The 22,500-nt window shown below is 51.9% G+C and overlaps 1 protein-coding gene across 3 annotated transcripts in view; it reads left to right on the top strand.

Annotated features, from left to right (window-relative positions):
* LOC132809326 (ubiquitin carboxyl-terminal hydrolase 21-like) overlaps window positions 1-17,138 on the top strand; it is a 41,006-nt gene extending 23,868 nt beyond the window's left edge. The window contains exons 4-7 of one of the 3 annotated variants that reach the window (XM_060822529.1): window positions 6,137-6,196; window positions 7,352-7,451; window positions 15,471-15,582; window positions 16,997-17,138. In XM_060822529.1, coding sequence (XP_060678512.1) covers window positions 6,137-6,196; window positions 7,352-7,451; window positions 15,471-15,582; window positions 16,997-17,138 — 414 coding nt within the window. Of the gene's footprint in view, window positions 1-6,136; window positions 6,197-7,327; window positions 7,452-15,470; window positions 15,583-16,996 lie in introns of all 3 variants that reach the window. The other 2 variants (XM_060822528.1, XM_060822530.1) reach the window with 2 other exon arrangements.
* The last annotated feature ends 5,362 nt before the right edge of the window (window positions 17,139-22,500 follow it).

The following is a 22,500-nucleotide window of genomic DNA, read 5'->3' as shown; positions in this document are numbered from 1 at the left end:
TCACTCACTCATCACACTCACTCTTCACATTCACTCATCACACTCACTCATCACACTCATTGCACTCATCACACTAACTCACTACCACACTCGCTCATCACAATCACTCATCATACTATCGCACTCACTCACTCAGTCATCACACACGCTCACTCACTCATCACACTCACTCGTCACACTCATCACACTCACTATCACACCTGCTCATCACACTCACTCATCATACTCACTTGCTCATCTCACACACTCATCATACTCACTATCTCACTCACTCGTCTCACTCGTCACACTCACTCATCACACTCACTCTTCAAACTCACTCACTCTTCACATTCACTTATCACGCTCATTCACTTATCACACTCTTCACATTCACTCATCACACACATGTCACACTCATCACACTCACTCACTCTTCAAACTCACTCACTCATCACACTCACTTATCACACTCATTCACTCATCACACTCACATCACACACACTCACTCATCACACTTATCACACTCATTCACTCATCACACTCCCATCACACGCACTCACTCATCACTCTCACTCGCTCATCACACTCACTCGCTCATCACACTCACTCATCACACTCATCCCCCTCACTCATCACACTCACTTGCTCATCACACTCGCTCTCCACGCTCGCTCTTCACGCTCACTCATCACACTCGTCACACTCACTCTTCACACTCACTCACTCATCATACTCACTCACCCAGTCATCACACTCGCTCATCACGCTCATCCCTCTCACTCATCCCACTCACTTGCTCATCACACACTCAGCACACACACTCTTCACACTCACTCTTCACGCTCACTCTTCACACACACTCGCTTATCACACTCACTCGCTTATCACACTCACTCATCACACTCACCCCACTCACTCATCATACTCACTATCACACCTAATCATTGCTCTCACTCATCATACTCACTATCACACTCACTCACCACACACACTCACTCGCTCATCACACTCGCTCTTCACACTCACTTTTCTCGCTCAATCTTCATACTCATCACACTCTCACATCACACTCTTGCATTGCCCTCACTCACTCACTCACGCCCTCACTCATCACTCACTACCTCACTCATCACTTACTCACACTACCTCACTCATCACTCACTCACTCATTCACTCGCACTCATCTCTCACTCATCACACACTCACACTCACTCACTTGCACTCCCTCACTTATTCACACTCTGCATCATTCACCACTCACTCCCTCACACACTACTCTCTCTCTCACACACACACACACACACACACACACCACTCACTCAATCACTCACTGAAACTCTCATCACTTACTCATTCATTCACTAATACTCCCTCACTCATCACTCATTCACTTGCACTCACTCATTCATTCCCTCACTCTCACACACACACATTCCCCTTCCTCTCTGTCACACACTCACGCACTCGCACACTCATTCTCTCTCACACAACCACATTCTCTCACACATGCATTCCCTCACACACACTCTCTCACACACACACTCTCACACGCACACCCACATTCTCTCTCACACGTATTCCCTCACACACACAATTCCCCCCTCACACACACACACTCTCTCACTCGCACACTCTCTCCCTCACACACTTACGCACACACTCGCACACTCTCTCACGCACACTCGCACATGCACACTCTCACACTGTCACGCACACTGGCGCACACGCACACTCTCACTCGCACACTCCCACACTCCCACACTCACACGCACACACACACACACACACACGCACACTCACACACACGTATTCCCTCGAACACACAATTCCCCCCTCGCACACTCGCACACACACACACACACACACACTCGCAGTCTCACGCTCACACACATTCACACGCGCACACTCACTTTCACGCGCACACACACTCTCACGCGCACACACACACTCTCACACACTCTCACACACAGACTCTCACACACACACTCACTCTCACATCACACACACACTCCCACACTCACTCGCACACTCTCATGCTCACTCACTCATACACACACACACACTCACAAACACACATTTACATGCACTCTCACACACACACACACTCACTCTCACACACTTTCACTCTCACTCACTCACACTCACCACACACATTCACTCACACTCTCCCACTCTCACACACACTCACCACACTCTCTCACACACACCTCACACACTCATGCTCACACACTCTCACACTCGCGCTCACACACACACCCACATTCTCACACACACTTATTCCCTCGAACACACAATTCCCCCTCACACACTCTCTCGCACACTCTCGCGCACACTCGCACTCTCACACTCTCACACTTTCACGCTCTCTCACACTCGCGCGCACACTCGCGCGCACACTCGCGCGCACTCTCGCGCGCACTCTCGCGCGCACTCTCGCGCACACTCTCGCACACACTCTCGCACACACATGCTCACACTCAATCGCACTCACACACACACTAACGCACTCACACACACACTAACTCACACACGCACTCACTTACAGACACACACGCACTCTCACTCTCACACCCACACTCTCTCACTCACACGCGCACCCACACACGCACTCTCTCACACTCTCACTCTCACTCACTCACATTTACTCGCACTCGCGCGTGCACACGCACTCTCACACATACTCACACACACGCTCACACTCATTCACACACACACACTCACTCACACTCTCAAGCATGCGCGCTCGCACACACACACCGCACACGAATGCACGCACGCACACATGTACACATGCACACAGTCACGCACACATGTACACATGCACACAGTCTCACATACACACACTCACACACAGACACACACACCGACACACTCGCACAGACACGCATGCGCAGACACATGCGCACAGACACACACACATGCACGCACGCACACACACACTGCACACACAGACTGTCATGTGGGCATTCAGAGTTCTGTCCCACAAGCCGTTTGGACAGGCCACACTTGGACAACCGAAAACCCTTTCTCTCATTCCGTACCACTTAGCTTCATGTGTCTGTCATCCTCACTGTTATTGAGAACCCTCCCTAATTTTGTAATCCTCTCCAGCCCCGATACCCCCTCCCGATCTCTGTAACCCCCTCCAGCCCCTACACCCCCTCCCTATCTCTGTAACCCCCTCCAGCCCCTACACCCCCTCCCTATCTCTGTAACCCCCTCCAGCCCCGATACCCCCTCCCGATCTCTGTAACCCCCTCCAGCCCCTACACCCCCTCCCTATCTCTGTAACCCCCTCCAGCCCCTACACCCCCTCCCTATCTCTGTAAACCCCTCCAGCCCCTACACCCCCTCCCTATCTCTGTAACCCCCTCCAGCCCCTACACCCCCTCCCTATCTCTGTAACCCCCCTCCAGCCCCTACACCCCCTCCCTATCTCTGTAACCCCCTCCAGCCCCGATACCCCCTCCCTATCTCTGTAACCCCCTCCAGCCCCGACACCCCCTCCCGATCTCTGTAACCCCCTCCAGCCCCTACACCCCCTCCCTATCTCTGTAACCCCCTCCAGCCCCTACACCCCCTGCCTATCTCTGTAACCCCCTCCAGCCCCTACATCCCCTCCCTATCTCTGTAACCTCCTCCAGCCCCTATACCCCCTCCCTATCTCTGTAACCCCCTCCAGCCCCTACACCCCCTCCCTATCTCTGTAACCCCCTCCAGCCCCTACACCCCCTCCCTATCTCTGTAACCCCCTCCAGCCCCTACACCCCCTCCCTATCTGTGTAACCCCCTCCAGCCCCTACACCCCCTCCCTATCTCTGTAACCCCCCTCCAGCCCCTACACCCCCTCCCTATCTCTGTAACCCCCTCCAGCCCCTACACCCCCTCCCTATCTCTGTAACCCCCCTCCAGCCCCTACACCCCCTCCCTATCTCTGTAACCCCCCTCCAGCCCCTACACCCCCTCCCTATCTCTGTAACCCCCTCCAGCCCCTACACCCCCTCCCTATCTCTGTAACCCCCTCCAGCCCCTACACCCCCTCCCTATCTCTGTAACCCCCTCCAGCCCCTAGAAACCCTGCCTATCTCTGTAACCCCCTCCAGCCCCTACATCCCCTCCCTATCTCTGTAACCCCCTCCAGCCCCTACACTCCCTCCCTATCTCTGTAACCCCCTCCAGCCCCTACACCCCCTCCCTATCTCTGTAACCCCCTCCAGCCCCTACACCCCCTCCCTATCTCTGTAACCCCCCTCCAGCCCCTACACCCCCTCCCTATCTCTGTAACCCCCTCCAGCCCCTACACCCCCTCCCTATCTCTGTAACCCCCTCCAGCCCCTAGAAATCCTGCACTGCAACATTTTTAGCCTCTTGATTTTAACGTCTCACCTCCCCATCCCTCCCCCCACCCCCCCCCCCCCAGGTCCCGACCCGTGTCTGTGCTGCCTTCTGTCTGTCCTTTCCCTGCCCCCAGCTACCCCCTCCCTCCTATATTTCCCCCCAGGCCCCTGCACACTGACAGAGTGTTGTATTGATGTCTCTAATATCTCTATCTTGCAAGGTGGTAAGGGTTGTCTGCTCGTCTAGGATATCTTGTCTTTGAGTCACAGAGATGGACAGTACGGAAACAGGCCCTTCGGCCCAACCCGTCCAGGCCGACCGGATATCCCAACCCAATCTAGTCCCACCTGCCAGCACCCGGCCCATATCCCCCCAAATCCTTCCTATTCATAAACCCATCCAGATGCCTCTTAAATGCTGTAATTGTACCAGCCTCCACCACTTCCTCTGGCAGCTCATCCCATACACGTACCACCCTCTGGGGGAAAAAGTTGCCCCTTAGGTCCCTTTTATATCTTTCCCCTCTCACCCTAAACCTATGCCCCTCTAGTTCTGGACTCCCCCACCCCAGGGAAAAGACTTTGTCTATTTACCCTATCCATGTCCCTCATGATTTTATAAACCTCTATAAGGTCACCCCTCAGCCTCCGACGCTCCAGGGAAAACAGCCCCAGCCTGTTCAGCCTCTCCCTGTAGCTCAGACCCTCCAACCCTGGCAACATCCTTGTAAATCTTTTCTGAACCCTTTCAAGTTTCACAACATCTTTCCGATAGGAAGGAGACCAGAATTGCACCCAATATTCCAACAGCGGCCTAACCAATGTCCTGTACAGCAGCAACATGACCTCCCAACTCCTGTACTCAATACTCTGACCAATAAAGGAAAGCATACCAAACACTGCCTTCACTCTCCTATCTACCCGCGACTCCACTTTCAAGGAGCTATGAACCTGCACTCCAAGGTCTCTTTGTTCAGCAACACTCCCTAGGACCTTACCATTAAGTGTATAAGTCCTGCTAAGATTTGCTTTCCCAAAATGCAGCACCTCGCATTTATCTGAATTAAACTCCATCTGCCACTTCTCAGCCCATTGGCCCATCTGGTCCAGATCCTGTTGTAATCTGAGGGAACCCTCTTCACTGTCCACCACACCTCCAATTTTAGTGTCATCTGCAAACTTACTAACTGTACCTCTTATGCTCACATCCAAATCATTTATGTAAATGCTGAAAATGTGTTGCTGGAAAAGCGCAGCAGGTCAGGCAGCATCCAAGGAACAGGAAATTCGACGTTTCAGGACTCCTTCCCATAAAGAAATTTGCCTCCGTGCCTACTTCTTCAACTCAGATTCTCGCCCACCCTCTGACGACCCCTTCTCCCGCCTCCAACACACCCCATAAAGAAAGACCTCCTTCCACCTATCACATCTCCAACGCCCCTCCCCCAAGTCCCTCCTCCCTACCTTTTATCTTAGCCTGCTGGACACACTCTCCTCATTCCTGATGAAGGGCTTATGCCCGAAACGTCGAATCTCCTGTTCCTTGGATGGTGCCTGACCTGCTGCGCTTTTCCAGCAACACATTTTCAGCTCGGATCTCCAGCATCTGCAGACCTCACTTTTTCCTCCCATTTATGTAAATGACAAAACGTAGAGGGCCCAGCACCGATCCCTGTGACACTCCACTGGTCACAGGCTTCCAGTCTGAAAAACAACCCTCCACCACCACCCTCTGTCTTCTCCCTGTGAGCCAGTTCTGTATTTTATAAAAGTCGCTGTAAGGATTGAAGATGATGCATTTCACTCCTTCCTTTCAGAAACAAGAGGTTGTAACGGTTGGGACTGGTCTTGTTGGTCTCAGGAACCTGGGCAACACGGTAAGATTATCGCGGGCAGCTCGAAGCGGGAGGGATTGGGGATGGGTTACCCTCGAGGCTCCTCTGAGGTTAGTGACAGGGCAGGTAGGACTCTGTCACTGCAGACATGGGTCAGTGCTGAGGAAGTGCCACACTGTCGGAGGGTCAGTACTGAGGGAGTGCCACACTGTCGGAGGGTCAGTACTGAGGGAGCGCTGCACTGTCGGAGGGTCAGTACTGAGGGAGCACCGCACTGTCGGAGGGTCAGTACTGAGGGAGTGCCGCACTGTCGGAGGGTCAGTGCTGAGGGAGGGCCGCAATGTGGGAGGGTCAGTACTGAGGGAGTTCCGCACTGTCGGAGGGTCAGTGCTGAGGGAGAGCTGCACTGTGGGAGGGTCAGTACTGAGGGAGTTCCGCTCTGTCGGAGGGTCAGTACTGAGGGAGGGCCGCAATGTGGGAGGGTCAGTACTGAGGGAGTGCTGCACTGTCAGAGGGTCAGCGCTGAGGGAGTGCCGCAATGTGGGAGGGTCAGTACTGAGGGAGTGCTGCACTGTCAGAGGGTCAGCGCTGAGGGAGTGCCGCACTGTCGGAGGGTCAGTGCTGAGGGAGGGCCGCACTGTGGGAGGGTCAGTGCTGAGGGAGGGCTGCACTGTCGGAGGGTCAGTACTGAGGGAACGCCGCACTGTCGGAGGGTCAGTACTGAGGGAGTGCCGCACTGTCGGAGGGTCAGTACTGAGTGAGAGCCGCACTGTCGGAGGGTCAGTACTGAGGGAGTGCTTCACTATTGGAGGGACAGTAATGAGGGAGTGCCGCAGTGTCGGAGGGTCAGTACTGACGGAGCGCCGCACTGTCGGAGGGTCAGTGCTGAGGGAGTGCCGCACTGTCGGAGGGTCAGTGCTGAGGGAGTGCCGCACTGTCGGAGGGTCAGTACTGAGGGAGTGCCGCAGTGTTGGAGGGTCAGTACTGAGGGAGCTGAACCAGATGAAGTACCTGCGCCCCAGCCCCCCCTGATGGTGCTGTAGAGTTGGACAATAAATACCGGCCTCTCAGAGTTTCCCACCTCTGAATGGATCTGAGGGCCCAGGGAAGCTGCTGTCTGAATGCCAGCGAGTTGTGACAGGTTGGCCTGATACCTGATTGTTACTTTCTCAGTGTTTTATGAATGCAATTCTTCAGTGTCTCAGCAATACTCAAGGACTCCGGGATTACTGCCTTCGCAGGGAATACCTCCGGGAAGGGAATGTTTGTGGGAAGCGAAATTGTGAACTGATGGATGGTAGGTATTACCCTCAGCCGGTGTGTGGTCTCACAAATGTTGCTCCCCCCTCTAATTATGTTGTCATGGATCGCAGCCCCCTCGTATGTTTTGCCTGTATTGCAGACACGTCCAGAATAACAGGCCTTTCAGTCCCACCCGTCCGTGCTGAACACAATCCCCATATTAAACCCATCCCACCTGCCTGCTGCTGGCCCCTGTCCCTTCAATCCTTTCCTCTTCATGTTCTTTGCTGAGTATCTTTTACATGTTGTACCTCCACCACTTCCTTTGGGAGTTCTGTCCACATGCGCACCACCCTTTGTGTTAACAATAACATAAATTCGCTCCTCATTTTACCGTTTCTCCACTCAAGTGCCCCTGATGTTGAAATCGCCCTCCCCCACCCCTCGCCACCTCCCCAAGGAAAAGACATGTCCCATTAACCCTATTTCTCCCCCCCCACATATTTTCATAAAAGCGACCTCCTGTGAAAAAAGGCCCAGCCCCTCTCTAACTCACACCTGTCCATCCCTGGCAACGTGCTGGGAAATCTCTTCCGAAAGCATTCGAGCTTAATATTGTTCTCCCTGTAATCGAGCCACCGGAACGGGACAGATCTCCAGACAAAGCATCACCACTGTCCTGTACAACCCCAACATGGCGCCCCAGCTCCTGGACTCAACCTCTGAGTAGTGAAGGCAAGGGTGCGAAATGCCTTTTTCACACACACACACACACCCCACACACACCACCCACACACACACACACCACACGCGCACACACACCACACGTGCACACACCACACACACACACACCACCCACACCCACACACCCACAAACCACACGCACACACACACCCACACACCACCCACACACACACACACCACCCACACACACACACACCACACACACACACACACACCACACACACACACACCACCCACCCACCCACACCACACACACCACACACACCACACACACACACCACACACACACACACACACACCACACACACACACACACACACACACACACCACACACACACACCCCACACACACACACCCACACCCACACCCAAACACCCCACACCCACACACCCCACCCCCCCCCCACACACACACACCCACACACACACACCCACACACCCACACCCACACACACACACCCACACACACACACCCACACACCCCCCCCCCCACACACACCCCCTCCCCCCACACACACACACACACACACACCCCACACACACCCACACACACACACACACACACACACACACACCACACGCACACACACACACACACACACACACCCCACACACACACACACACCCGCCAAACTCGGTGGAGATGTGGTGCAAACGCCCACGTACCCTGTGAGTACTGTAGCCAACAGCAGACCCGCTGTATGGTGTGGAGATTAGCAGCCTCTATCTATGTTCTGTTTGATTCATTGATGGGAAGTGAGAAGGTGGTTGGGGTGAGCTGCCTACCTGACCCACTGCAGTCCGTGTGCTGTGGGTAGACCCACAATGCCCCTGAGGGAGGGAATTCCAGGATTCTGACCCAGCCACACTGAAAGGGAGCGGCGATATATTTCGGGATGGTGAGGGGCTTTAATGGGGAGTTGTGAGGGGGTGGTCTTTCCAGCATAGACACCAGTAAACAGCTGCCCACGTGTATGTTCCGGACAGCAACAGTCGAGAGGAGGGGTGCTGCTGGGAAAGCACAGCAGGTCAGGCAGCATCCGAGGAACAGGAGAACCGACGGTTCGGGCAAAAGCCTTTCACCAGGAAGGAAGGGCTCTGGGCGAACTGTTGACACTCCCGCACCCTCGGATGCTGCCTGACCTGCTGTGCTTTCCCAGCAGCACACTGTCGGCTGTGATCTCCAGCGTCTGCACTCCTCACTTGTGTTGAATAGACAGACTGTGTTGTGAAGATTCACCGAACCAGCAAATATTCCCAAAGTCAGACCAGACGTCACAGCCTTTTTATAAAGTGTGCCCTGGACCTCCGTTTTCCTGACTTTCCCACCAATGTAGGAAGCACAGATGATGTTTCTACCTTCAGCAAGGAATGTCATTGATTGGAAAGCAACAGTTCATATTTCCAGACACACAGATATAGACTGTCGGCATACACCACAACACAGGAAAGTATTCATCCTCTTGTCGTCTCCACCTTGCGCGCGCACACATGTCCACACACGTGTGCAAAGACACACAGGTACGCATGTGCAAATGCGCAGGCAGGCGTGCGTGTGCACGCCCACGCCCACAAATCGGGAAAATAGATCCAGACATTGCTGGAGCAACACAGCAGACCCGGCAGCAGCTCCGAAGAGACACCTGCCACTCCATGGTAGAGCTGAGGAATCTCTGTGTACATGGTGGAGATTTCACAGAACAGCAGGACGTGTTTCTAATACACACAAGGGCAGACCCTGTGATGGAAAAGGAAATAGCAGGCCCGAGGGATAGCGTACAGAATACCAGTCCCTCTGTACATTATACAAAATAGCAGTCCCTGTGTGTAGTATAGAGAATAGCAGTCCCTATGTGTATTCTCGAGAACAACAGTCCCAATGTGTATTATAGAGAATGGCAGCCCCTGTGTGTAGTATAGAGAATAGCAGTCCCTGTGTATATTACAGAGAATAGCAGTCCCTGTGTATATTACAGAGAATAGCAGTCCCTGTGTATATTATAGAGAATAGCAGAATAGCAGTCCCTGTGTGTATTATATAGAATAGCAGTCCCTGTGTGTATTATAGAGAATAGCAGTCCCTGTGTATATTACAGAGAATAGCAGTCCCTGTGTGTATTACAGAGAATAGCAGTCCCTGTGTGTATTATAGTGAATGGCAGTCCCAGTGTGTATTACAGAGAATAGCAGTCCCTGTGTGTATTATAGAGAATAGCACTCCCTGTGTGTATTACAGAGAATACCAGTCCCTGTGTGTATTACAGAGAATAGCACTCCCTGTGTGTATTATAGAGAATAGCAGTCCCTGTGTGTATTATAGAGAATGGCAGTCCCTGTGTGTATTATAGAGAATAGCAGTCCCTGTGTATATTACAGAGAATACCAGTCCCTGTGTATATTACAGAGAATACCAGTCCCTGTGTATATTACAGAGAATAGCAGTCCCTGTGTGTATTATAGAGAATGGCAGTCCCTGTGTGTATTATAGAGAATAGCAGTCCCTGTGTGTATTATAGAGAATGGCAGTCCCTGTGTGTATTACAGAGAATACCAGTCCCTGTGTGTATTGTAGAGAATACCAGTCCCTGTGTGTATTATAGAGAATGGCAGTCCCTGTGTGTATTATAGAGAATAGCAGTCCCTGTGTATATTATAGAGAATAGCAGTCCCTGTGTGTATTATAGAGAATAGCAGTCCCTGTGTATATTACAGAGAATACCAGTCCCTGTGTATATTACAGAGAATAGCAGTCCCTGTGTGTATTATAGAGAATAGCAGTCCCTGTGTATATTACAGAGAATACCAGTCCCTGTGTATATTACAGAGAATACCAGTCCCTGTGTGTATTGTAGAGAATACCAGTCCCTGTGTGTATTGTAGAGAATAGCAGTCCCTGTGTGTATTATAGAGAATGGCAGTCCCTGTGTGTATTATAGAGAATGGCAGTCCCTGTGTGTATTATAGAGAATGGCAGTCCCTGTGTGTATTACAGAGAATACCAGTCCCTGTGTGTATTGTAGAGAATAGCAGTCCCTGTGTATATTACAGAGAATAGCAGCCCCTGTGTGTATTACAGAGAATAGCAGTCCCTGTGTATATTACAGAGAATAGCAGTCCCTGTGTGTATTGTAGAGAATGCCAGTCCCTGTGTGTATTACAGAGAATACCAGTCCCTGTGTGTATTGTAGAGAATAGCAGTCCCTGTGTGTATTATAGAGAATGGCAGTCCCTGTGTGTATTATAGAGAATGGCAGTCCCTGTGTGTATTACAGAGAATACCAGTCCCTGTGTGTATTGTAGAGAATAGCAGTCCCTGTGTATATTACAGAGAATAGCAGCCCCTGTGTGTATTACAGAGAATAGCAGTCCCTGTGTATATTACAGAGAATAGCAGTCCCTGTGTGTATTGTAGAGAATGCCAGTCCCTGTGTGTATTGTAGAGAATAGCAGTCCCTGTGTGTAAGTTTCTGGCGGGCAGAGAGTATGGACTGGGTCAGGATTGTAACTTCAAGTCCAGCAGGTCAGGGACAGCTGTGAGAATGGGTCCAGTCAGCACAGGAGGGAGGGTTTTGTCCTTCAACACGCGCTGTCAGGAAAGAAGGAAAATGTGCTTGTGGCACAAATTCACATTGGCTGGCAGGACTTTGTGGGTATCACAAGAGTCTTGGCAGCAAGGGAATCAGGGGCGGGATGTAAATCTCCCCGGATACACGTCCTGTTGGGAGGATCGGGAAATGGGTGCCATTGTTAGAAATATGATTATGTCGCGAGCAGGAAGTGATCGAGAGTCGGAAGGCATGGCTTAATTGTGCTTGGAGTTGAGGAACCGCAAAGGAAGGGGGACCCTGAATGGGAGCTGTTCCCGGTCTCCGAGCAGGAGCCAGGCTCTGGGGCGGAAGATAAATCAGGAGCTGGAATGACCGTGTCGGAAAGGCTGTATTCAACTCATCGCAGGGGGACTGGGAAAATCCGGTTGGTACCCGATCCCAACAAGTGGATTCTGTGGAATGTCCACAAGATGGGTCACCTTTGGAGCAGCTTGTGGTGGAACAGGAACGTTCTGGATTCAGTGATGTGGGCTTGGCGAGGGAGGTGAGGGTGAAGGAACCGGCCCCCCCCCCGGGGCAAAATTAACCCCAGCGTGAGGGAACTCACCCTGGATTAGAGAGGGAGGGGCTGGGATCAGATGGAATGGCATTCCTGCTGAGGGAAGGGAAGGACAGGGACATAAGGGAGGAACTGGGATCAGATGGAACAGCGTTCCCGTGAGGAAACGGAAGGGCAGAGACGCGAGGGAGGGGCTGGAATCAGATGGAACGGCGTTCCCACTGAGGAAAGGGAAGGACAGGGACATGAGGGAGGGGTTGGGATCAGATGGAATGGCGTTCCCACTGAGGAAGGGGAATGACAGGGACATGAGGGAGGAACTGGGATCAGATGGAACAGCGTTCCCGTGAGGAAACGGAAGGGCAGAGACGCGAGGGAGGGGCTGGAATCAGATGGAACGGCGTTCCCACTGAGGAAAGGGAAGGACAGGGACACGAGGGAGGGGTTGGGATCAGATGGAATGGCGTTCCCACTGAGGAAAGGGAATGACAGGGACATGAGGGAGGGGCTGGGATCAGATGGAATGGCGTTCCCACTGAGGAAAGGGAAGGACAGGGACATGAGGGAGGGGTTGGGATCAGATGGAATGGCGTTCCCACTGAGGAAAGGGAAGGACAGGGACATGAGGGAGGGGCTGGGATCAGATGGAATGGCGTTCCCGCTGAGGAAAGGGAATGACAGGGACATGAGGGAGGGGCTGGGATCAGATGGAATGGCGTTCCCACTGAGGAAAGGGAAGGACAGGGACATGAGGGAGGGGTTGGGATCAGATGGAATGGCGTTCCCACTGAGGAAAGGGAATGACAGGGACATGAGGGAGGGGCTGGGATCAGATGGAACGGCGTTCCCGTGAGGAATGGGAATGACAGGGGTGTTGGGGAGGATCTGGGATCAGATGGAATGGCGTTCCCGTGAGGGAAAGGGAAGGACCGGGACATGAGGGAGGAGCTGGCCAGGGTTGATGGGAAGAGGAGGTCTCGCAGGGAGGGCAGTGGAACAGCATTGGCAGGAGGTTTCTGGGGATAATTCGGGAGATACAGCAGGGAATTCAGCCCAGGGAAGTCGGAACAAAGTGAGGGGAGGAACGAGGTAACTGTGGCTGACGAGGGAAGGCAGGGACAGCAAAATAAACAAGAAAATGTGGTGGAGGTGAGTGGGAAGCCTTTCAAACCCATCAGAGGATCACTACCAGGGCAAGAAGGGAGGGATGAGGGTGAGCCTGCTGGCAATAGAAATGAAGATTGCAAGCGTTTTCTTTTCAATATTTAAACAGTAAGGGAGAGTGCAGATTGGACCAGTGGGAACAAAGAAATGGTGGATGTATTGAATAGGTACCTTGCATCCGTTTTCACATTGGGAGTCGCCAGCAGCCTATTAGAACATCTGAAGGAGGTACCTGATTGGTGGTGATCTTTCGGGAGTCCGGGAGGGCTCACAAGGCCTGAGGAAATAGCTCGTGCAGCCCCTATTTCAGAAGGGAGGGAGGGAGAAGACAGGAAACTATCACCAGTCACTCTGGTTTCAGTGACTGGTAAGGTTTTTGAGTCCGCGACGAAGGAAGGGATTGCAGAGTAATAGGAAGTGCGTGGTGAAACGGGGCTAAGTTAGCACAGATTGGTCAAGGCGAGGTCATGTGTGGGAAATCTGTTGGAATTCTTTGAGGAGGTCGCGAGCAAGGTCAACAGAGGAGAGCCACTGCACGGCATCGCTTCGGATTTTCCGTAGGTCTCTTGACGAGGTGCTGCTAAATCAAACCAGCGCCCGTTTGGAAAATGGATTGTCAGAAGGCCGGGACTGTGGGTGAATGGGTCTCTTTCAAGATGGCAGCCAGTGACTTAGCGGAATCCCGCAGAGGTCGGAGGTCACGTTATACTTTCAAAATTTGGGCAAATGGACTGAGGGCGTTGTTGCGAAGTTGGCAGGTGACACAAAGATGGGCGGGGGGGGGGGGACAGATCGTGTTGAGGAAGTGGGGAGGTAGCAGATGGACTAGGGCGGGCCGGGAGAGTGGGCGGAGATGTAGCAGACTGAATACAAGGTGGGCAAAGTTTGAGGTTATCCAGTTTGGCCGGAAGAAGAGAGGGGTAGACTGTCTCACTGTGAAATTGTGCAGCCATCCTGGTAAATCCCCGGTTTTGGAAACATCCATTTCCCATCGAGTCCCCAGGTTTGAAAGCTGCAAAGTTAAAAGGATGCAGTTCTTCCCCCATGTAAATTATTAGAGAATATCAGACATTTCATATCATATGGAGTGTCAGAGTCAGCGTGGATAACGTAGTTTAAATGCAGCAAACTATACATCATGCAGAATAATGGATCCTGTATATCTCACGTCAGGTCATTTGTTCTCATTTTCTCCCCTCATGGCTTTTTTCACTCTCATTCCTTCTTTGCTCCGAATTTGTCTGTATCCTTTCCCCTCCTGCATCTACCCTCTGTTTATGTCCGTTTCTTCCTCCCCACCTTCCCACTCTCTCCCATCTCTGTTTGCTTTCTGTCCATCTGAGTTTCTTACTCTCCCCCCCTCCCCCACCGTATCTCTCTCTCTATCTTTGTGTGGGTGTGTGTCTCTCTATCTTGCTCTCGCTCCCTCCCTCTGTGTGTGTCTCTCTTTCCCCCCTCCCCCCCCCCCCCACGACCCCTGTATCTCTATCTCTCCCTCTATCTGTATCTGTCTTTCTCTCTCTCTGTCTCTTTCTCTCTCTCCCTCTCCGTATCTCTCTCTCTCTGTGTAATTCTCTCTTTATCTGTATCTGTCTTTCTCTCTCTCTCTGTGTATCTCTTTCTTTCTCTCTCTCTCTCCCCCACCCCGTATCTTTCTCCTTCTCCGTATCTCTCTCTCTCTGTGTAATCCTCTCTTTATCTGTATCTCTCTCTCTCTCTCTCTCTCTCTCTCTCCCCTGTGTCTTTCTTTCTTTCTCTCTCTCTCTCCCCCACCCCGTATCTTTCTCCTTCTCTGTATCTCTCTCTCTCTATGTCTCTCCCCTTTCCCTTGTTCTGTTCTCGTTATTTTAACTCTTTCCCCGTTCCCCACATCATCGTTCCGTTTCTCTGTCTTACCCTCTCCCTCTCTCTGTCTCTCTCCCTCCTCTCTCTCGCTCTCTCTCTCTCCCCCCCCCCCCCCTCACTGTTTCCCCTCTTGCCTTGTCTCCCTCACACTTACACCCCCGGCCCCCCGCACCTCCTTTCCTCTCCCTCCTCCCTCCCTGGCTGTCTGACACAGCTTTCTCCAGCCTGATCGCCACGCTCTGGGAAGCCTCGAGTAGCAGCTCTGCCAACCCCATCCACTTCCAGCAGAAGTTCCAGAGGTTGGTGCCACACTTTGCCGGCTACAGGTGAGTCTGGTCAGCCCTCGTTCTCTCCTTCCCCTCTCACGAATCCGAAATCGCCCACCGCCCCCCCCTTTCCCGTTGTGTTCCCGGCCCGCGGAGGAGGTTCCCGTTCCCGTTCCCGTTGTGTCTGTCCTGGCCCTTGAGGAGATCCGGCTGCTTCTTCCACCTGGCCGCCGGGAATCCGTGCCCAGCCTGAAAACCTCGCGACATCGCACGCCTCGGTCAGCCCACCCCCCACCTTTGCCGGCTTCTCCAAGGTCTCTCTTGTTTGCGTCACCGAACCTCCTCCCCAGCCCCAGGACCGCTCTCGTCGATCTTGTCCGGCGCCCGCGCGTCCTTTCTCTCCCACACCCCCCACAAAGCGCGGAGCTCGGAACTGGATGCACTGCTCCACCCAGTCTCCCCCGCCCCTGACTGCGTCCTCTTACTGTCCCCCGTTGGCGGAGTCGGGGATGCTGTATCCTTCGTGAGCTGGGTTCTCAGTCTGTTGTGCAGCACGGGAACAGACCCTTCGGCCCAACCGGCCCGTGCCGACCGTAATCCCAAACTAACCCAATCCCACCTGCCTGCTCCCGGCCCGCACCCCTCCCAACCCTTTCCCACTCATGGACAGGTAGCCTGAATCCGAAGGGGATCTGTGACTTGACAAGGAAAGGTGAGAGACTTTCCCATGTAAGTTAATGCTTCTTTGCTTCACCCTGTTTCCACTTGCGAAAGGTTGAATAGGAACACTCTCCTCTCAGATCGCGGGAGATACCTGCACTGAGCTAACTGTCCTTCAAACATATGTGTCCACATCCACACGCAACCCCTTGTGTTTAATAAAGAATTTCCCCCATGTCTTCATTAAATCTCTCGCCTTAAAAATATGTCCCTGGTCTCGAAAACAGGGAAAAGACAGTATTAAGTCTATCGTGATTTTATAAACCTCTAAAAGTTCACCTCTTACCCTCCTCCACTCAAGGGAAAATAGTTCCAGCCTTTCCTTCTAACTTAAACCCTCCATTCCCCTCAGCATCCTGGTAAATCTCTTCTGAACCCTCTCAGCTCGGTAATCTCCTTCCTGTAACAGGGCGACCGGAACTGGACACAGTGCACCAGACGGAACCTCACCACTGTCCTGTACAACCCCAACATGACATTCCCCAACTCCTACACTCGAAGGGCTGAGCAATAACTGGACACAGTTCTCCAGACGGGACCTCACCACTGTTCTGTATAACCCCAACGTGACGTTCCAACTCCGACGGTTCCCTGATGGACATTATCCCTGGCTTCTTGCCCCTCCAGCCCCTTTAGAAACTTGGCCTCGAACCTCTCATCCTGCCTGCCTTCATGTTTCCTGACAAGATTCACCAGCCCCTTCCTCTTTCTCTCTCCCCCCCACCCTTCCCCCACCTCTCCCTCTCTCACTCAGCCAGCAGGATGCTCAAGAGTTCCTGCGCTTTCTGATGGATTGGCTGCACGTTGAGATTAACCGGAAACCGCACAAGACGCCGAACATCATGTCACTGTCCGGGAGCCGGGCTCCCCCCGACAGTATGGAGAGATTACGGTGAGCACAGCAACACAGTCACCCACACCTTCGTTCCCAGTTCGTCACGTTCTCTCAGTCTCTGTCTCCTTACATCTGTCTCTCCCCCTGTGTTTGTCCCACTCGTCATCTGTGTAAATCTTTCTCTGTCTGTCCCTATCTCTGCTTCTCCCTATTGATGAGATTCCCCAACGTGGAATCAGGCCCTGCAGCCCAACAAGTCCACACCGACCCCCTCGAAGAGTAACCCACCCAGATTCATTCCCCTATGTTTACCCCTGACTAATGCAACTAGCACTATGGGGTAATTTAGCATGGCCAATCCACCCTAACCTGCACATCCCTGAGCACTATGGGGTAATTTAGCTAAGCCAATCCACCCTAACCTGCACATCCCTGAGCACTATGGGTAATTTAGCATGGCCAATCCACCCTAACCTACACATCCATGAGCACTATGGGTAATTTAGCATGGCCAATCCACCCTAACCTACACATCCCTGAGCACTATGGGTAATTTAGCATGGCCAATCCACCCTAACCTACACATCCCTGAGCACTATGGGTAATTTAGCAAGGCCAATCCACCCTAACCTACACATCCCTGAGCACTATGGGTAATTTAGCATGGCCAATCCACCCTAACCTACACATCCCTGAACACTATGGGGTAATTTAGCATGGCCAATCCACCCTAACCTACACATCCCTGAACACTATGGGTAATTTAGCATGGCCAATCCACCCTAACCCATACATCCCTGAACACTATGGGGTAATTTAGCATGGCCAATCCACCCTAACCTGCACATCCCTGAGCACTATGGGTAATTTAGCATGGCCAATCCACCCTAACCCATACATCCCTGAACACTATGGGGCAATTGAGCATGGCCAATCCACCCTAACCCATACATCCCTGAACACTATGGGGTAATTTAGCATGGCCAATCCACCCTAACCTACACATCCCTGAACACTATGGGTAATTTAGCATGGCCAATCCACCCTAACCTGCACATCCCTGAGCACTATGGGTAATTTAGCATGGCCAATCCACCCTAACCCATACATCCCTGAACACTATGGGGCAATTGAGCATGGCCAATCCACCCTAACCTGCACATCCCTGAACACTATGGGTAATTTAGCATGGCCAATCCACCCTAACCTGCACATCCCTGAACACTATGGGTAATTTAGCATGGCCAATCCACCCCAACCTGCACATCCCTGAACACTATGGGTAATTTAGCATGGCCAATCCACCCTAACCTGCACATCCCTGAACACTATGGGTAATTTAGCATGGCCAATCCACCCTAACCCATACATCCCTGAACACTATGGGGTAATTTAGCATGGCCAATCCACCCTAACCCATACATCCCTGAACACTATGGGGCAATTGAGCATGGCCAATCCACCCTAACCTGCACATCCCTGAACACTATGGGTAATTTAGCATGGTCAATCCACCCTAACCTGCACATCCCTGAGCACTATGGGGTAATTTAGCATGGCCAATCCACCCTAACCTACACATCCCTGAACACTATGGGGTAATTTAGCATGGCCAATCCACCCTAACCTACACATCCCTGAACACTATGGGTAATTTAGCATGGCCAATCCACCCTAACCTACACATCCCTGAACACTATGGGTAATTTAGCATGGCCAATCCACCCTAACCTACACATCCCTGAACACTATGGGGTAATTTAGCATGGCCAATCCACCCTAACCTACACATCCCTGAACACTATGGGGTAATTTAGCATGGCCAATCCACCCTAACCTACACATCCCTGAGCACTATGGGGTAATTTAGCATGGCCAATCCACCCTAACCTACACATCCCTGAACACTATGGGTAATTTAGCATGGCCAACCCACCCTAACCCATACATCCCTGAACACTATGGGGTAATTTAGCATGGCCAATCCACCCTAACCTACACATCCCTGAGCACTATGGGTAATTTAGCATGGCCAATCCACCCTAACCTACACATCCCTGAGCACTATGGGTAATTTAGCATGGCCAATCCACCCTAACCTACACATCCCTGAGCACTATGGGTAATTTAGCATGGCCAATCCACCCTAACCTACACATCCCTGTGCACTATGGGTAATTTAGCATGGCCAATCCACCCTAACCTACACATCCCTGAGCACTATGGGTAATTTAGCATGGCCAATCCACCCTAACCTACACATCCCTGAGCACTATGGGTAATTTAGCATGGCCAATCCACCCTAACCTACACATCCCTGAACACTATGGGGTAATTTAGCATGGCCAATCCACCCTAACCTACACATCCCTGAACACTATGGGTAATTTAGCATGGCCAATCCACCCTAACCCATACATCCCTGAACACTATGGGGTAATTTAGCATGGCCAATCCACCCTAACCTGCACATCCCTGAGCACTATGGGTAATTTAGCATGGCCAATCCACCCTAACCCATACATCCCTGAACACTATGGGGCAATTGAGCATGGCCAATCCACCCTAACCCATACATCCCTGAACACTATGGGGTAATTTAGCATGGCCAATCCACCCTAACCTACACATCCTGAACACTATGGGTAATTTAGCATGGCCAATCCACCCTAACCTGCACATCCCTGAGCACTATGGGTAATTTAGCATGGCCAATCCACCCTAACCCATACATCCCTGAACACTATGGGGCAATTGAGCATGGCCAATCCACCCTAACCTGCACATCCCTGAACACTATGGGTAATTTAGCATGGCCAATCCACCCTAACCTGCACATCCCTGAACACTATGGGTAATTTAGCATGGCCAATCCACCCTAACCTGCACATCCCTGAACACTATGGGTAATTTAGCATGGCCAATCCACCCTAACCCATACATCCCTGAACACTATGGGGTAATTTAGCATGGCCAATCCACCCTAACCCATACATCCCTGAACACTATGGGGCAATTGAGCATGGCCAATCCACCCTAACCTGCACATCCCTGAGCACTATGGGTAATTTAGCATGGTCAATCCACCCTAACCTGCACATCCCTGAGCACTATGGGGTAATTTAGCATGGCCAATCCACCCTAACCTACACATCCCTGAACACTATGGGGTAATTTAGCATGGCCAATCCACCCTAACCTACACATCCCTGAACACTATGGGTAATTTAGCATGGCCAATCCACCCTAACCTGCACATCCCTGAACACTATGGGTAATTTAGCATGCCAATCCACCCTAACCTACACATCCCTGAACACTATGGGTAATTTAGCATGGCCAATCCACCCTAACCTACACATCCCTGAACACTATGGGGTAATTTAGCATGGCCAATCCACCCTAACCTACACATCCCTGAACACTCTGGGTAATTTAGCATGGCCAATCCACCCTAACCTACACATCCCTGAGCACTATGGGGTAATTTAGCATGGCCAATCCACCCTAACCTACACATCCCTGAACACTCTGGGGTAATTTAGCATGGCCAATCCACCCTAACCTACACATCCCTGAGCACTATGGGTAATTTAGCACGGCCAATCCACCCTAACCTGCACATCCCTGAACACTATGAGTAATTTAGCATGGCCAATCCACCCTAACCTACACATCCCTGAACACTATGGGTAATTTAGCATGGCCAATCCACCCTAACCTGCACATCCCTGAACACTATGGGTAATTTAGCATGGCCAATCCACCCTAACCCATACATCCCTGAACACTATGGGGTAATTTAGCATGGCCAATCCACCCTAACCCATACATCCCTGAACACTATGGGGCAATTGAGCATGGCCAATCCACCCTAACCTGCACATCCCTGAGCACTATGGGTAATTTAGCATGGTCAATCCACCCTAACCTGCAATCCCTGAGCACTATGGGGTAATTTAGCATGGCCAATCCACCTAACCTACACATCCCTGAACACTATGGGGTAATTTAGCATGCCAATCCACCCTAACCTACACATCCCTGAACACTATGGGTAATTTAGCATGGCCAATCCACCCTAACCTACACATCCCTGAACACTATGGGTAATTTAGCATGGCCAATCCACCCTAACCTACACATCCCTGAACACTATGGGGTAATTTAGCATGGCCAATCCACCCTAACCTACACATCCCTGAACACTCTGGGTAATTTAGCATGGCCAATCCACCCTAACCTACACATCCCTGAGCACTATGGGGTAATTTAGCATGGCCAATCCACCCTAACCTACACATCCCTGAACACTCTGGGTAATTTAGCATGGCCAATCCACCCTAACCTACACATCCCTGAGCACTATGGGGTAATTTAGCATGGCCAATCCACCCTAACCTACACATCCCTGAACACTCTGGGGTAATTTAGCATGGCCAATCCACCCTAACCTACACATCCCTGAGCACTATGGGTAATTTAGCACGGCCAATCCACCCTAACCTGCACATCCCTGAACACTATGGGTAATTTAGCATGGCCAATCCACCCTAACCTACACATCCCTGAGCACTATGGGTAATTTAGCACGGCCAATCCACCCTAACCTACACATCCCTGAGCACTATGGGTAATTTAGCATGGACAATCCACCCTAACCTGCACATCCTGAACACTATGGTAATTTAGCATGGCCAATCCACCCTAACCTACACATCCCTGAACACTATGGGTAATTTAGCATGGCCAATCCACCCTAACCTACACATCCCTGAACACTATGGGGTAATTTAGCATGGCCAATCCACCCTAACCTACACATCTTTGGACTGTGGGATTAAACCCACACAGACACTGGGAGGATGTGCAAATTCCAACTGACATAGTCGCCCGAGGCGGGAATCGAACCCATGTCCCTGACGCCGGGAGGAGCAGAGCTAGCCATTTTGTCGCCTTTTCCTTCTCTTTCTGTGTGTCTCTTTCCCTCTGACTCTCCCACTCTGTGTCTCTCTCTCCTTTGATCTGTCTCTCTCTGCCTCTCTCTCCCTGTCACTTTCTCCATCCGTCCATCCGTGTGGGAGACAGTGAGCTCCGCAGATGCCGGTGATGGGGGGGGGGGGTGCCGAGAGCGCGGCGCTGGAAAAGCGCAGCAGGTCAGGCAGCGTCCGAGGGAGCGGGAGAGTCGACGTCTGGGCACCAAGCTCTTCGTCAGGAGTGAGCTGGGGCTGCTGAGAGATAAGTGGGTATGGGGTCGGGTCATGGGGCTGAAGATAGGGGCTGGGTGAGATCCTTGTCCCGAGAGGAGGAGAGTTTCTTCAAGCTAGGCATCATTAAAGAGGCCTGGCAGTCAGATTGTCGGCCTCTCTTACTCCATCTCTGTCTTGTCTTCCCAATCTACCTCCGTCAGCTCGTTGTCATCG

The sequence above is a fragment of the Hemiscyllium ocellatum genome, unplaced genomic scaffold, assembly GCF_020745735.1.
Source record: "Hemiscyllium ocellatum isolate sHemOce1 unplaced genomic scaffold, sHemOce1.pat.X.cur. scaffold_1046_pat_ctg1, whole genome shotgun sequence".
Classification (NCBI taxonomy): Eukaryota; Metazoa; Chordata; class Chondrichthyes; order Orectolobiformes; family Hemiscylliidae; genus Hemiscyllium; species Hemiscyllium ocellatum.
This window is presented reverse-complemented; position numbering and strand designations above follow the sequence as displayed.